A 15,880-nucleotide genomic window follows, 5' to 3' on the forward strand; every position below is an offset into this window, starting at 1 on the left:
GAGCGGGCGGCTGGATAGGAAGGGTCGTCATGGCGACCACGTTTTGTTGAGACGTGCCGGCAGGTCGAGATCGGGACATTGGATGGCTCCACGCCGAGGTGATGCGTGGGATCTCGGCCCGGGTAAGCCCCCGTCCCTGCACCGAGTGCCGGACGCACCCAGCCGCTGGCACAAAACAACCAGCATCCATTGCTTGGCTTTACGAAGCCGGGCTTTGGACAGGGATTGGCGCACCGAGAGGTATTAGTGAGTCGACTGGGTGATGAGGTTAGTGTTTTGGACCCAAAATTAGAGAAAAACAAAATTTGACGATTGGCAAAGGATTGGCAGAGTGATGATTGGTAATGGTACAGTGATTGGCAGATGATTGGCAAATTTTTGATTTGTTGAAATTTGATGTGCAAAATTGGTAGTGAGAGACCCCCGATGTGGTGGGATGGCAAATCCACCATCCTTCCCATGTGGGGGCAAAGGAGCTATAGATTATGGGGTGTATGGCAGTGAAAACTAGCCCGGGTGGGTTAGGATATATCGTGTGTAGGGATCTAGAGATTGACATTAGGTAACGTTAAGATTAGTTAGTGACTGATACCTGTAGTGGGGACGCAGGTAGATTAGTATGGATGATAATGACGAGGGAGCGCAATAGTTTAAAGGGACGACTGGGAAGCGCAAGTTTCAGAAGGGAGTAGTTAGCTGAGATGATGCCGTGTTTGTGAGAATTGAACAGGTGTGATTGCACAGGTGTGCAACTGGACAGGTGTGTGGAGCAGTGTATGAGTAGTGAGTGTGTGGATCAGCGCGAATGCGCTTGGGGAGAGAAGGGTGCAGGTGGCACCAGGTGTGAGAGCACAGGTGTGCAGGTACAGGTGTGTGGAGAGAGTTGGAGTGAGTGGTACGGAGTGGTGTGCATGGTGCGAAGGTGTGGATGGGGGAAGAGTGGACCCCTTTCACGAGTACCCGGGGCGGGTAGTGTAAGTGTTAGGTAGAGGGTGCAGGTAAATTGTGGTTGGATATTGGCATTTGTGGTGCGGTTGCAGAATGGTGTTGTGAATGGGTGCATTAGTGTTGTGGAAATGGCTGGGCGTGTAGCCTGTTAGTGTGTGTAGTTGGTTGGGCACTCCACCACTGTGAGGATGTCGGCCAGGTGAGGCCGCAGGTGGGCTCTGGGAGCCGGTAGTTGTGAGTGGGTGCCTGAGGATCCCGGGTGTGGATCGGGCAGCCCAGTGCCAGAGAGGGCACGGAGTGGGGAGAGAGCCAGAGGGCCTTCCCCTGGTAGTTAGGTTAGGGTAAGGAGCAGGTAAGCTCGGAGGCAACTGCAGTGGTGGAGGTGTGCAGGTGGGTAGACCCACTGGGAGAGGTACACGTCGCAGCCCAGAAATTGTACGAGGGCACCGGGAGATGAATCGGGGGAGTGAGACCCCAAATTGAAGAGCACCACAGTTTGGCCAATGGGAATTGGTTTTTAGAACCCATAGTGTAAGAGGGCCAATGGTTTGGCCGGAGAAAGACCCCGGGTAGTGTAAAGTTGTTAAAGTCATTTAGGAAATAGTTAGGATTAATGAACCTGTCGCACCATACGCAGCCACTTACCTGTGGTGATGATGATGACTCCACACCTGTGTTTTCTTTGTTCTGTGTGCAGGAAATGAGATTGCTGTGGATTTGTGAGACGCATCACGACGTGGATGAGACATTGGGGTGATTCCATCTCTCCCTCCTTAGGAGGGACTGATGATGAATTGGTGATGGCAAATTTTGATGTGCAGTTGGAGATGGCAAATTTTGATGAGAGTTGAAAATGGCAAATTTGATTGGTTAGGAGGGAGAGAAGACGAATTTGGTTTATGGGAGGAACGGGGAAGACAGTAGGGATGTTTGTCGATTTGTAAAGTAGATGTTTATGGGTAGTGTTGTGTTGTGTGGATACAGTAAGGGGTAAGGGAGGGGCCATGTAGGTTACCTGGTGGGGGGGGGGGGGGCGTACGATAGGAACGTACCTGTCTCACCTGGTTCCCATGTGCCCCCAGTGTGCATCACCTTACATTGCGTGCACTTTTGCGCCCTTACCACCTTACTCACTTGTTTCTTCTTTTGTCTCCCACCTCCGAGGATCTGGCTTTGGGGTAGAGAGAGAGGAGAGAGAGGTGCTGGCTGCGCAGTTGTGGGCCTGCACTTTCGCTGTTTGCTGCCGGGATCGATACACCATATGGACCGCAATGTTTGTGGCCACCCACAATGGACCGCAGTTCGTTTGCGGCCAAGCACCACCCGGGGATGGTCCTATGGGTCAACGTGGCACCTATGCCATACAGGTGAACCACTTTTAGTTACCACCAAGTGCACCACAAGAAGAGCAAGAGACACCTGCAGGGTTAGGGGTTGTCGAATTTATTTTTATACCAATGAACAATGGTGACTGCGCCGGATGGTGCTGACTGTGTGGTGGGGTGGTGCTTTTGATGCTGGGAAAGGGTGCTCTGCACGTTATTAAAGGCCGTCGGCCACAGAGCACTCGTGGGTTGGTGTATCGATGTTGGCAAGCGCGCTCTCTCTATGCATAACATCTGCATGTGTTCCTCCAAAAACAGGTCCTGGATCGTAGTGTAAATAGCAGCGTAGTCGTGTAAATAATGCTCCCTACCGGCTGTATGTTTAGTTTGAGAATTCTTTCCGGATTCGGTTATCCTGTGGGTGTGTTTCTGTGAGGAGAAGGGTGCAACGTCGCAGGGGGACATATTTACTCATTTGTGAATATCTGTAAAACTGTCGCACTCAGGGTAGAGTTAATAGTAGAGGGAACTACATTGCGTGCCACACTAAAGTAGGTAAAAATTTATCGGGTCGGGACGCCCCGAGGGTAGAGAAGGGTGCAATGTTGCGAATATGGAATTTGGCCTCCATATCCGCTTGTAAATATTCCCCTATTTTCTCCAATACTCCCCAACTTTCCCCAATCCCCCATTCCCTAGTCCCATTGCATGTAAATAACAATCAGTAGAGCCGACCTTCCCCTTATTCCCCCATTAAATGTCGTGCCCAGGTCCACCGCACCACACGTAGACAACTTTCGGACATCTTCCTAGTTATTCTTATTCTATGTCAGTTAAGGCCTCGTCTCCATTAATTATGACTCTTCGTTGCACCAGAATGTGATTATATGGCATCAGTAGTGAGTTTAGGACCTTTCCCATACCTCCTTCCATCTTCTTCCCCAACAATTACAACAACAACAGAGGAGATGGCGGCGGAGCGGGGGAGGATGCGTCCTCACACCGGCTCGATTAGCTCCAGACCATGCGCTCCACGGGGTTACCACGAAGGGGCTCCTTGTCAGCTCCTCGTCAAGGGCGGAGCCTGGTAAACCCCCCGCACGCACCCAATGAGAAGCAACGTGCCGATTCCACGAGGCGGAGCTAACGAGCCGAGGGCGTGTCACTCCCCGCCGGATATACGCGGCCCCGCGCCGGATGTGACGTCAGATGCGCCCCCAGCCTGGAGAGAGAAGTCGCCACCCCTCGAGCGCTGCAATACCTCCACCGCATCTCTTAAACTGGACCGTACGTGATCCTGCCCTGAGCCCAGGTGCACCTGGAGCGATCGCTACCCGCTTTCCTTTCCATCAACCCCCGTGTGAGTCAGCCTTGTCCCGCGTTTACCTGTCGTCTGTCCGGGGATAATATAAGTGTGTTTAAGTGCCCACCTTCCTATGTTTCCCTCTTGTCCCTGTAATCTAAACCTTCCGCATTATTGAAATAACAACCTTTGAGAACCGTATCCCTGGTGTCGTGTCGTATTAATTCCAGCCGTGTGTCTTCTTTTTCCTTCATTGGTCTAGCATAGCGCGATTAGTCAACGTTCGGGCACAATCGGGTAACTTGTGCAGACGTGGTCATACCATAAAACCGCTCGGTAAATAACATCCAAGCCACGTCTGTAACAATATGTACATACTTTCTCCCAAACTGTAAAGTAGATTGTGCTTCATAAAGGGGCCTTATTGTGATATATTGGAAAATTATGCATTGATGTAGTACGACAGTAAGAGTCCGTATTTCCACCTGTGTAGCAATAAACCTTGCCTTACTGCTGCATCTGTTAGGAACTGGCTCGAGGACAAAGACATGGAAATACCTGCATTGGCCAGTCTCAATAATAATGACAAATCAACCATTATGGAATGCTTTTAAATGGAAGCTTAAGTCATCAGATCACAATCCACCACAACTTGTATTTGTTCTAAAGGAGGAACGGTGCAATATTATACTGTACATGCATTTACAAGGATGTACAAACAATTCGGACACAGGATGAGACCATCTGGCCTATCACGTATGTGCCCTATCAAAACCACATTAGTTCAACCTATCAGTTTATCAGTTGGGGAAGAGATGAGTGGGATTGAGGGGTGGAGTAGGGGGAGGGAGGGAGGAGGTGGGGATGCAGGCTAGTTGTAGGGCGAGAAATGAATTAGCACCAACGGGATATTCACCTTCTGACGAAATCCTCTCACAGACATCACAATCACACATCTATACCCAGCTACGTACTGGTCCTGCCAATGTTCATCTACCCTTTATCCCCAATGCTTCGAGTTAGTCATTAAATTCCAGTTTAAGTCTAAATACTAGTTCTGCTTTTCACCCCTCAGCCCAAATTGGGCTAAGGGGTATTGTCGTAATGGGCGTCGTCAAGGCGTCTGGGCATCCGTCAACTTTTGGTTTCCGTCAATTTCAAGAACGGCTCGCCGATTAAATCCATTTTTGCAGTGTGTGTTGGGGTTGAGTAGAGGAAGGTTCCTTTCAAAAATGGGCGCACTGCGATTTTCAATATGGCCGCCACGGCAGCCATCTTGAAATTGGTTTTCGTCAATTTCGAGCAGAACGGCTTGTCCGATTAAATTCATTTTTGCAGTGTGTGTTGGGGTTGAGTAGAGGAAGGTGCTTTTCGAAAATGGGCGCGCTGCGATTTTCAATATGGCCGCCACGGCAGCCATCTTGAAATTGGTTTCCGTCAATTTCGAGCAGAACGGCTTGTCCGATTAATTCCATTTTTGCAGTGTGTGTTGGGGTTGCGTAGAGGAAGGTTCATGGGTGCGAAATGGGATCATGGGTTCATGGGCGAAAATTTATTTACTGCAAAATCCTACTCGGTAACTTCGCTTCAAATAACAAATTATCATCAATGCTTCCTTTCACCATGCATGGGCTGAGGGGTTACGCCCGCTTTGCGGTGCTATTTTTAAATCTACGCTCATCTTACTATAATTCACCAAATGTCCGTCTGTTCCCAGGTACAGCAAAAAACGGCTGAACCAATCGCAACGATATTTTGGGTGGGTAATCCTGGGAGCCCCTGGAGTAAAATATGCTATATTGTTTTCCCAATTTTCCAATTTCCAATTTTCCAAACACGATGGAATAATATTTACCGCTATGAACAGTGATGTGGCTTTTATTGAACTTCTACAAATACTGTTTAGATGTTGATGATTTGCATGTGATATGATTTAACCGATGTTTATATAAATCGTTTAAAATAAAAAAAGCCTCCAATTTCTGATATTTTGCCTTTTCATTTGCGCCTCCCAATTGAAGCCCTGCCCGTAGGGCGGGTACCGTTTCTAGTTGTCCCAATACAGTATAGACATACTTTTTCTGTTATCATATGCTCATGAGTTTTCCTTCGGTAGCAAAAAACACTGCTGTGTGACCTTCCCCACACAATAATAGGTATATCACGATGACATCTCAAGGAAAATCTTACTTGTCTTTTTGTCATCTTGGCACCACCCAGAATCGGTGCGTTGTCCAGGTGGGAAGAACACCTCGTGATCAACCAGTGTCACAAACCGACCATCTGAAAGTGGTATTATTGGATGGTTGCGTAGGGCGGTACAGATCTCATCATCCTGCTCGGGTTCTTGTTCCAATCTTCGGCGAATGCAAGCCAACAGTTGCCCCACCACGGTGAACTTCTCCACTGTGGCCAAAAGCAGAGGACAATTAGTTGGAAAATTATGCACAAGGTGGCAAAAATCTGGCGCATTTACACTCGACACCATTTTTCAGGTGAGATGAATGCAATGACCAGATCATCCAGACAAGAGTCATGTCATGTCGTCAGTCATGACCATTGGAAGTTCAGTGTGTACGGCAATGTCAACACAGCTGCAAAAATGGTCGAATGGTTTAGAAAATAAGAGCATGAGCTAATCAAATCCATCCAGGTAAACACGAGTTCTTTATCAAGTTAGTTCCAATTTACTCTCCGTTGTTTTCTTGTGGATATACAGGTGGGAAATGGGAAATGTTCCAATAGTCTGAGGTCCAGTAAGCCTTTAAATATGGCCAGGTGTGGGAAAGAAGGGAGGGGGTTGGGGGAAGTGGGGAATGTTACGTTCCTGGAGAATGCCGCGACATTCAACACCGCGATAGTTAAAATCAATTTCCAGTGGGAATAAGGGGTTTAGATTCCATTATCATGCATAATGGGCTTTGGGCTTTGAGAAAATATAGAGGAAAGTCGGTGGCAACCAAAAATAAACACGTCACAATTGAAGTAAATGTATAAAATAAATATAAATCATGTCTTTATGATGCAATCTTTACGATGAAGTGACCTGCTGTGTTGAAGCAGATTAAACGTTCTGGAGTGATTAAACTTGTCCTCCCCACTGCCACCACCATTCCTCCCCTATTAATCTCTAAAATTGTTTTCCTTTGTAATCTGTTGATGTGTTGATTTTATGAATTGCACCACATTTAATGAATTAATCGTTTTGTATCCCTCTGATAGGCCGGATCTCCATGGAGACCTGAACCTAATCGGCTTGTTCTCGTCACCTAACCAACTCGTACTCCAAAATGTCTTAATCCGTACACAACTTTTTGAAATATCATTCTATATGTATATTTTTGGCCCCATATCTCAGTGGTGCAGATTCACGTTAAAAAAATATTTATCAATCAGTAATTTATTCGTAATTTTGAGTTATGCCTGCTCACAGACAGACAAAGAAATGAAAAATCACTCATAGAGCGACACTTGACAAAACAGCACAAAGTCGAATGGCACTCAGTAGAGCATTCTTTTGACCTCAAAAATAATTAGTGGTTGAATTCAGTGACCTGATATGCAAATCGTCTTCAAAGTTTAAGTTAATTAGATGAAAATTGACAATTTTATAAATTTGGCCTATGTTGACCTTTTGGCCTATGTTGACCTCAAAAATAGTTGGTGATAAGCTGATATGAAAGTAAGCTGATATGAAAATCACTTTCAAATTTCAAGTCAATCGGATGAAATTTGAGGATTTTAGAAATTTGAAAAAAGTGGTTGACTTTTGGCCTATGTTGACCTTGTGACATGTTGACCTCAAAAATAGTTGCTGCTTGAATTCAGTTAACCGATATGTAAATCCCATTCAATTTTCAAGTGAATCGGATGAAAATTAAGGATTTTAGAAATTAGAAATTGTTGTTGACCTTTAGCCTATGTTGACCTTTTAGCCGATGTTGATCTCAAAAATAGTTGGTGGTTGAATTCAGTTAGCTGATATGTAAATCCCATTCAAATTTCAAGTGAATCGGATGAAAATTGAGGATTTTAGAAATTCGAAATTGTTGTTGACCTTTAGCCTATCTTGACCTTTTAGCCGATGCTGATCTTAAAAATAGTTGGTGATTGAATTCAGTTAGCTGATATGAAAATCTGATTCAAATTTCAAGCCAATCGGATGAAAATTGAGGATTTTAGAAACTTTAAAAAAGGTGATTGTCCTTTGGCCTATGTTAATCTCAAAAATAGTTAGTGGTTGAATTCAGTTTGCCGATATGTAAATCCTATTCAAATTTCAGGTCAATTGAATGAAAATTGAGGATTTTAGAATTTTGAAGAAAAGAGGTTGACCTTTGGCCTATGCTGACCTTGCGACATATGTTGGTCTCCAAAATAGTTGGTGGTTGTATTCAGTTTGCTGATATGAAAATTATATTCAAATTTCAAGTCAATTGGATGAAAATTGAGGATTTTAGAATTTTGAAGAAAAGAGGTTGACCTTTGGCCTATGCTGACCTTGCGACCTATGTTGATCTCCAAAATAGTTAGTGGTTGAGTTTGCCGATATGTAAATCCTATTCAAATTTCAAGCCAATTGAATGAAAATTGAGGATTTTAGAATTTTGAAGAAAAGAGGTTGACCTTTGGCCTATGCTGACCTTGCGACCTATGTTGATCTCCAAAATAGTTGGTGGTTGAATTCAGTTAGCTGATATGCAAATCCTATTCAAATTTAAAGTCAATTGTATGAAAATTGAGGATTTTAGAAATTTGATAAAGGTGGTTGACCTTTGACCTATGTTGACCTTTTGACCTCAAAAATATATAGGATTTTGTCAGACCACGAACTCTAACATAATATTTGGTGAAGTTTCGTGAAGATTGCTATAAAATTGTGACCTGTAGGCAAGTATAAGTGAGCGGACAGACAAACACACAAACCGGAGTGATCAACATACGTGTCAAAAAAATTTTTGGACAAGCAACAAACAAACAGAGGTAAAGACATAACCTCAGTAGTGGAGGTAGGATAATTCAATAAGAAATGTTTCATAAACACTGGCGCAGATGTTCAAAAGAACAGTTCGGAAAAATAAAAACCAGAGTTCATCAAATAGAGGCTCTAAAACAGTTTATACAAAAGGAACTTAAAGATGGAAATATTTACTTGCTGTTCTGTGGAGAAGGAAAAGAAAAAAAGGTGGAAATCAAATTTGTTTTACACTAACCTTCCCCATGGGCATTTGCTGCAGATGCTGCCGCGTGCGTCAATGACACCAAGTCGGTGACGGCAAGGTGGCGCACGCCCAGAGCTGCGGCGCGAGCCTGTCCGATCGTGTTGCAGACACTCTCATGCAGGTATGCCAGGCCTAGGTGCTGCTTTAGGAACTCTGGAGTCACTATATTCTGCAGCAGTGCATCTTGGGCAATAACAGTCTGCGATGGGAGCCTGAATACAGTTTCATCACCTAGAAAATAAATTACAAAATGAATTTGTTGGGCGCTCAAAATAAATGCATGAAGTGTTAAAATGCAAATAGGAGGTATTAAAATGGTGTTTGACAATGAACAAAATGTTTCCATTCCACTTGTGGGGGTCCTTCAATATCCAACACAAACAAACCTACAGCCTGAGACACTAAATATAGATTTTCTGTGTAATAATCCCTTATAATAAGAGCTGTTGGGAAAGCTCAGAGGTAGTATATTTACCTTTCAGAGGTAGAATGAATCGACGAGCAGCCACGAGCTGCATCGGGTGGGATCAGATCCACAATAATAAGATATTAACACCTACTGATCTCATAATGATGGGACAAAGGTTATAAATAATGGAAAATTTATTATGTGACATTATGTGATTCAAGAAGTGGCTGTTTGTTTGACTTCTCTGCATTCCTAAACTGCAGCATCAAATTAGTTGAAAACTAGTGGTTGTACTCGTAGTAGAAGAGTGAATGTGCATGGAAAGGTTTTGGATAATTAAAAAAAAATCATGCCCCTTGTGGTTTTGGGTAAGTATTAAAAAAAAAAAAGGAGCTGATACTCCAGGGTCCCCCACCTTTTGTGTGGTAGGAGGAATAAATCTGTGTAACATGAAAGCTATATCTGCAATATGAAAGCTAAATCTTGAACGTTTTTTGAAATATCACGCACACCAGTTAAGTTTCCGGGATGGTTCCCATGGCAACATAATTCAGCCAATCAACCGTGATCAAATCAGGGTGAAAGAATGTCATGAAGAATAGATATCTGCGATATGAAAGCGAAATGTTGAACTGTTTTTGAAATATCGCGTAAACAAAAGTACATGGACAAATGATTGGGTCGGTCGGATGGAGCTCACAATAATGTCCCCATCTCCGACCTTGTCGGAGGGGCAAAGGACAATAAATAAATAAATAATGAGCAAACATATTCTCTAGGTAATTGTGCATCGTTCATACAGCACCGCTCCCAGTGTCGTGGTTACTATAAATCTTAATAAAATACATCAATCGTCTGCCTACAAATACAGTCGTCTGCATCATCATCAATCGTCTGCATCATCAATAGTCATATAAATGAGGGAATTATAATATTAAATATCACTAGCAGAGTATCCGCCCTACGGGTGATCTTGTTCCAAGCATGCAACACGTTATTTTGACATATTACTTTATTTGGGTGGTGTATAGGCAACTTCTAGTTGCCTCAATTGCTCAACGGAAATAAGTTTTTTGCCAAAGCACTTGCTCACCATTGTGCCCAAATTTCAGCTTCCTAGCTCAAAGGATGCCGGCCAAACGAACAAGAAAAAAGAAAAGAAAACAAACAAATGGAGTGAAAACTGAGTACTCCCTCCCATTCAGCTTGAGTCATGCAGCTCCCGGAGATGGAATAGGAAAGGTGCGGTGTACAAAATAACCCAGGCTACGTGCTGCATGAAGCAAAAATAACACGCATACTGCTTATAATTCCAAACACCTCACTGCAATGGAAAACGTGGGAACAGGAACACTGCACTGTAAAGGGTGGGTACTTGTAATACCCTCTCCCACCTGGAGGCAGCCCTATACGATACACATTTACACAGAGAAACTGCATCCCCTCTTCCCCACTATTACCACCAGAAAAGATGAAAACACCCCTGTACACTAATTGGGGTCATGCTAATCCTATGTAGCAAGTCTGGATGTAATCGGCCCAGAACTGCAAGAAGGCTAGTGCGACAATCAAACAAACACACAAACAAACACACTAGTGCGTGAATTATAGTAAGGATACTGTTTGTGTGTTTGTTTGACTTCTGTGCTCTCCTAATATAACTTGCTGGACGGAATGAGTTGAAACCTAATGAGTGTACTCGAGGTGTACACAATAAAGTTTTAAACAGTAAAGCAAATTCATACTCCTGGAAATGGGAACATTACTGCTGCACAGAATGAGTTGAAACCTGAACTGGTGGTTGTACTCCCAGGATACATGGGAGAATTCTAGGCAATGTAAATTTCATCGCCCTTGGCGTTCGGGGTGGAGGGAAAACCACAATTTCCTCAATGCAAATGTGCATCACATAACACAACCTGGTGGTAGCCTATATTACAAGTCACAAATAATAAAAGTGGGGGAATTAACCCGTTCGTAAGGATGGGCTCTTTGCTCGTAATGGTAAATTAAGATGACATGTCATAATGGTAAATTAATTTGGAGAATCAAGTATTTCACGTAATTATAAAGTTGGACAAGATTCAGAATAATTGCAGACCTGGACCTTCTCTTGCGGGCAGCCACGGCAAAGCCTTAAGTTGCTGCATGATTTGCCGTGCCACAGGCTGGAAAAAGTCGAGAATCTCATCTGGTAGGGGCACGAACTTCAAAAAGTGACAGAGGCCCTCAAAGCTTTTAAAGCAACGATGTTTCTGTCAAAGGAAAAAACAAAAACAAAAAGCAATTGTCAAAAAATTCAATTGTAACTATAAATTGGCAGTGAACACATTAAGATTCCTGCTCTTTTTGACCAAAAATACCATGGACAGGTGTGAAAAAGACATCTTTACTTTCCAAAATGTGGAACTTCAAACCACAAACTTGACGAGACTCACTAAGATTTCTCTGTAAGTGACCAGACCAGAAAATTAGTGCAAGTGACCAAACTCGGTGGCATTGTGGTTAGGGCATCTGCTCTGCATATGGTAGGAGAGACATGCTGTTATTGATGCTCAGCATTTAGAGAATAGATCATGGATAAACCCTGTGTGTCGTCCTCCCATGGAGGGGAGAGAAGATTTCTCCTATATTGCCCCACTGACTGCAGAGAGAAATAACTTTCCTACAAGATGGCACCGTTGGGCACCTAAAGTCAGTGCTCCTGGAAGTTACTTCCCCCAAGGTTAATGGTTGTTTGTCTAAAGTCAAGTTCTATGTTGTCTGGTGTGTGTCTGGTGGTGGTGATGCGTGTGCGAATGCATGCTTTCATGCGTGCAGGTGTGTGAGTGTGTGTCTGCCAGGCAGGCAGATACGTTTGAAGTCAAGAAGAAGAAGGCTGGAGGAATGATGCAACCTCAGATAAATCATAAATGTACATGTTTTCACCTGAAAGGTGCGTAGAGCCCGTAGAAACAATGCTGGAAGCTCTGAACGAAGCCATTGGTTCCAAATGCTATCGCGATCCACATCTTCCCGGGATGAAGGAACATCAAAATCTCCTGTTTGGTCAGGTTAGAGTTAAGATGACAACAAAAATCACTTGCATTGGTAATTATTTTGCTTAAATGAAGCGATTTAGGCTCATGGAGGAGTTTCTACATTATCACATACCAGGACAATCACATGATGGGACATCAGCATTAGGCCTGGGCAATAATGGAAAAAAAACCTATTTCACGATAATGGACCTCATCATCATGATTATCGTGATAATATCATGATAATATAAATAATGTAATTCGAGCCTTGAGAACCATGTAGCATACAACAACAATCCACATAAAAACAAACCGAAGAGTCATCGAGTTACATTTGTTCATACTCTTTATTTCATAATTGTGTTGCAATTTGTATAAAATCAAACCTAGTTTTACCTGGACGAAATCGCTTTGCTCCGTTTGCCGAGCGACTGGACGAGCAGTTTGCAAAGCTGTTGATACGGAACGTCTGGCTTGCAAAGCGATAACAAGCTGCTTGCTAACGGAACACAACAAGCAAGCTGCTTGTTAACGGAACACACCAAGTAAGTTGCTTGCTAACAGAACGCAACAAGCAAGCTGCTTGCTAACAGAACACACCAAGCAAGCTGCTTGCTAATAGAACGCAACAAGAAAGCTGCTTGTTAACGGAACGCAACAAGCAAGCTGCTTGCCAATGGAACATACCACGCAAGCTGTTTGCTAATTGGGACATTTGTGAAGAAAGTCATATTTGATCATGTTCAGGCATTTAAAATAATGCCTTTGATGTGGAACTCTGCGAATAATAAATGCCATGCAATCCCATGTTGTGACAAAATGGGATGAACAAAAAAATAAATAAAACACACAACACCGTCTTTCCCGTTCCGTTCAGTCCAACAAGATCGGTGATATGAGAGAAGAACGAGATGGCCTGCTTGTCCTTGTCCTCGGTGCCAAAACTCTGCACACCGAGGACGCTCTTCTTCTCGATCTTTCACATGATCTTTGACAATCCTTGAGTGCTTACCTTCGTGCACAGACAAAGCAAACTCAAACGGATCGCTGCTTGCCGCCAGAAGCACTTTTGGCACCTTGAGTAGTCGTTTGTTTTGACGTTTATTGCTTAATGATATACCATTTAAATTACATCTTGGAAACTATGCATTCCATATCATATCAGTTGCTTTATTTTATAGAGCTGCATTTAACGCAGGTATATCTTTTGAGAGAAACTAAACACACTAAACGCTAAAAGCAGCCAATACACCATCAATATCCAGGCTCAAGGTGTGATTTACCTACTGCTCATGCGCAGCAGCCATCGCTCGGCACTAATCAGCATACTTTTCCAGGAAAATTACAAGTAGATGAGCGTTTACAAGTGTTTTGAACTTGGGATTCCAGGTTGAAAAGAAGAAAACTTTAAATATATATTAATATTTAAAAAGTACTTAAACAATATTCAAAAAGTTATTCTGTAAACAATAAATAAATACGGTATTGCATATCTGTGTAATTTACTTGGTTTAATAATTTTCGAGCTAATGCACAATCACATCATCCATTAGACTCACACTCCTCCATGAAACCATCCATCACCAATTTTGATAATAGCAAGATCGAGGAGGTAGCGCCATTATATATCATACGCTTCATAAATGTGGGACCTCACTGCAAGAAAACTAGGGCTCAAACCTTGGATCATGAAGCGGAATCCATAGTTGCGAAGTGGCAGGAAGGCAAAAACCGGCTGCTTGTCTGGAATGCCAGACGTCTCCAGTGGGAATGCCAATGATAGCTCAGTTGTCATGACATTTTCTTTCATCTGGCACCAGAAAAACGAGGAAAAAATTGCAATCATTAGAATCTACCAGTGCACAGTGCAAGACTGGAGTGTGATATTGCTGTGGACCATTTGCCTGTTTTACAAGGAGCAATCGAAAAAGTTATACGAAAGAGATACTAACAACGAGCCAAGCTAAGATTGCACATCTTTTTCAAAATAAGTACATATAACTGGGCAGAAAAATAAAATATATGCATTTTTAATCCTTACATATGCCTCATTATGCTGTCTCTAAGCCAGGTATTGGCTTAAAGGTTAGAGTGGCTGGCTTAAGATCCTAGGGAGTCTTAAGACTGAGTCGACACCATGTGTGTCGACTCAGTCTGTCATCTTCTGAGGTCAGCAAAATGAGTACCAGCCTGCTGGTAAGGGGGAATTGCATCAGCGGCACAGCTGCACCCCCAGAAAATGATGCAGCCAAGCAGCTACAGGCTGCATACAAGTAAGTAAGTAAATAAATAAATAAATAAATAAATAAATAAATGTTCTCTCCAGTCGATTCCCAACATAGTGAAAAATTGTCACCCAGGTGCTTAACAGATTGGGCGTGACACAGTCACACCTTGGCAACTATGAAACTGGCAGGCCAAATTCATATTTGAATCCCAGTCCAATATGCATTTGCCAGCAACAGACAGGGTGTTGACTCGCTTAGTAGGACCTTCAGAGGGATATCAAGCTGGATGTCTTGCCTGCTTGCTTATTTTTGGTGGATGTTATGGATCCCATAATGTGTATTTAAAAGAGTAGGCCATTGTGGGTCAGTACCTTGGCCAAATTCCAAATTTCTGCCCTATTGCAGCAGCAGCACAGCCACCCCTCATTAATGATGCAGAAAGGTCAAATTTGTAATTGAATAACTTTCTTCTGTCAATATTCTAGAAATGTACACACCACTTAAAATGCATCCCGATTAATCCTACATTTCAATGGGTAGTGACCCTTCTCCATATCGTCAGCAATAAATCCCAATGGGTTTGGCCACCAAACTTCATTTCTCACACAGTTGCTGCATAATACTGACGGTTCTGCGAAACCGTAATTTCCCAAGCAATGGCACACCACATACAGGTTCCCGAGTTTAGTTATTTCATTATTAAATGTTTCAGATAGCCCTCCCTTATGTGTAGTGGGTTTCAAGGGAAATATGCGTTGTGTGGGATTAACTAAGGCTTTCCTCTTTCTCTTTCTTCAAAGCAAAGCACTATCCCGATCGAGTCACCATGGAAGAAAAGCAGCAAAGTACACTTCATTTGCGTATCCACGCCAAATCATCATTCAAATGTTCGCACCAAATTCAAACCATCACCACCACCATCACAATGAGCCGCATCAACCACAACGAACCGCTGCCAAACTACCAACTATCTCAGCACCACAAAACACATACCACCTTCAACAAGAATCAACAACCAACATTGTACTTTTATTGATAAGCACCGCTTAACCACCGCAGCTCAATCACACCAGCTACACCACAACCCTACAACCACCAGACATTCACCACTCAACCACCATAACGCTCCACGAATCTGCTTACATTTTCAGCCTGCCATCAGCAGCTCTTGCTGTATGTGTATAGGGACACCATGATGTTGGCGCGCATTCACCGTGACCAGACAAGCCTCATTGCTGGTAAGCACAAATATGAGCGAATTTTCCCATGGTTGCTTCAACAGCGCCGACCCTCCACTTGCCCACTAAATTATCTGGATGCTGGTCAGACATTCGCACAGCAAATGTGGAGCAATAAAAGTCTGTCCAATGTTAAGTGGAGAGTTATAGGCCGTGGCCCAGTCCAAGGAAGCGGTACGAGGATGCC

General features: G+C 43.4%; 1 protein-coding gene across 3 annotated transcripts in view; it reads right to left on the reverse strand.

Annotated features, from left to right (window-relative positions):
* The window catches only part of LOC137415827 (uncharacterized), a 240,735-nt gene that overhangs the window by 106,764 nt on the left and 118,091 nt on the right, over positions 1 to 15,880 (reverse strand). For all 3 annotated transcript variants that reach the window (XM_078768483.1, XM_068101345.2, XM_078768484.1), the window contains 5 exons: positions 13,908 to 14,037; positions 12,136 to 12,248; positions 11,309 to 11,462; positions 8,790 to 9,029; positions 5,767 to 5,982 (listed from right to left, as the gene is read on the reverse strand). In XM_078768483.1, coding sequence (XP_078624609.1) covers positions 5,767 to 5,982; positions 8,790 to 9,029; positions 11,309 to 11,462; positions 12,136 to 12,248; positions 13,908 to 14,037 — 853 coding nt within the window. The remainder of the gene's footprint in view (positions 1 to 5,766; positions 5,983 to 8,789; positions 9,030 to 11,308; positions 11,463 to 12,135; positions 12,249 to 13,907; positions 14,038 to 15,880) is intronic.

This window comes from Myxine glutinosa, chromosome 14 (assembly GCF_964187855.1).
Source record: "Myxine glutinosa chromosome 14, kmMyxGlut1.1, whole genome shotgun sequence".
Classification (NCBI taxonomy): domain Eukaryota; kingdom Metazoa; phylum Chordata; class Myxini; order Myxiniformes; family Myxinidae; genus Myxine; species Myxine glutinosa.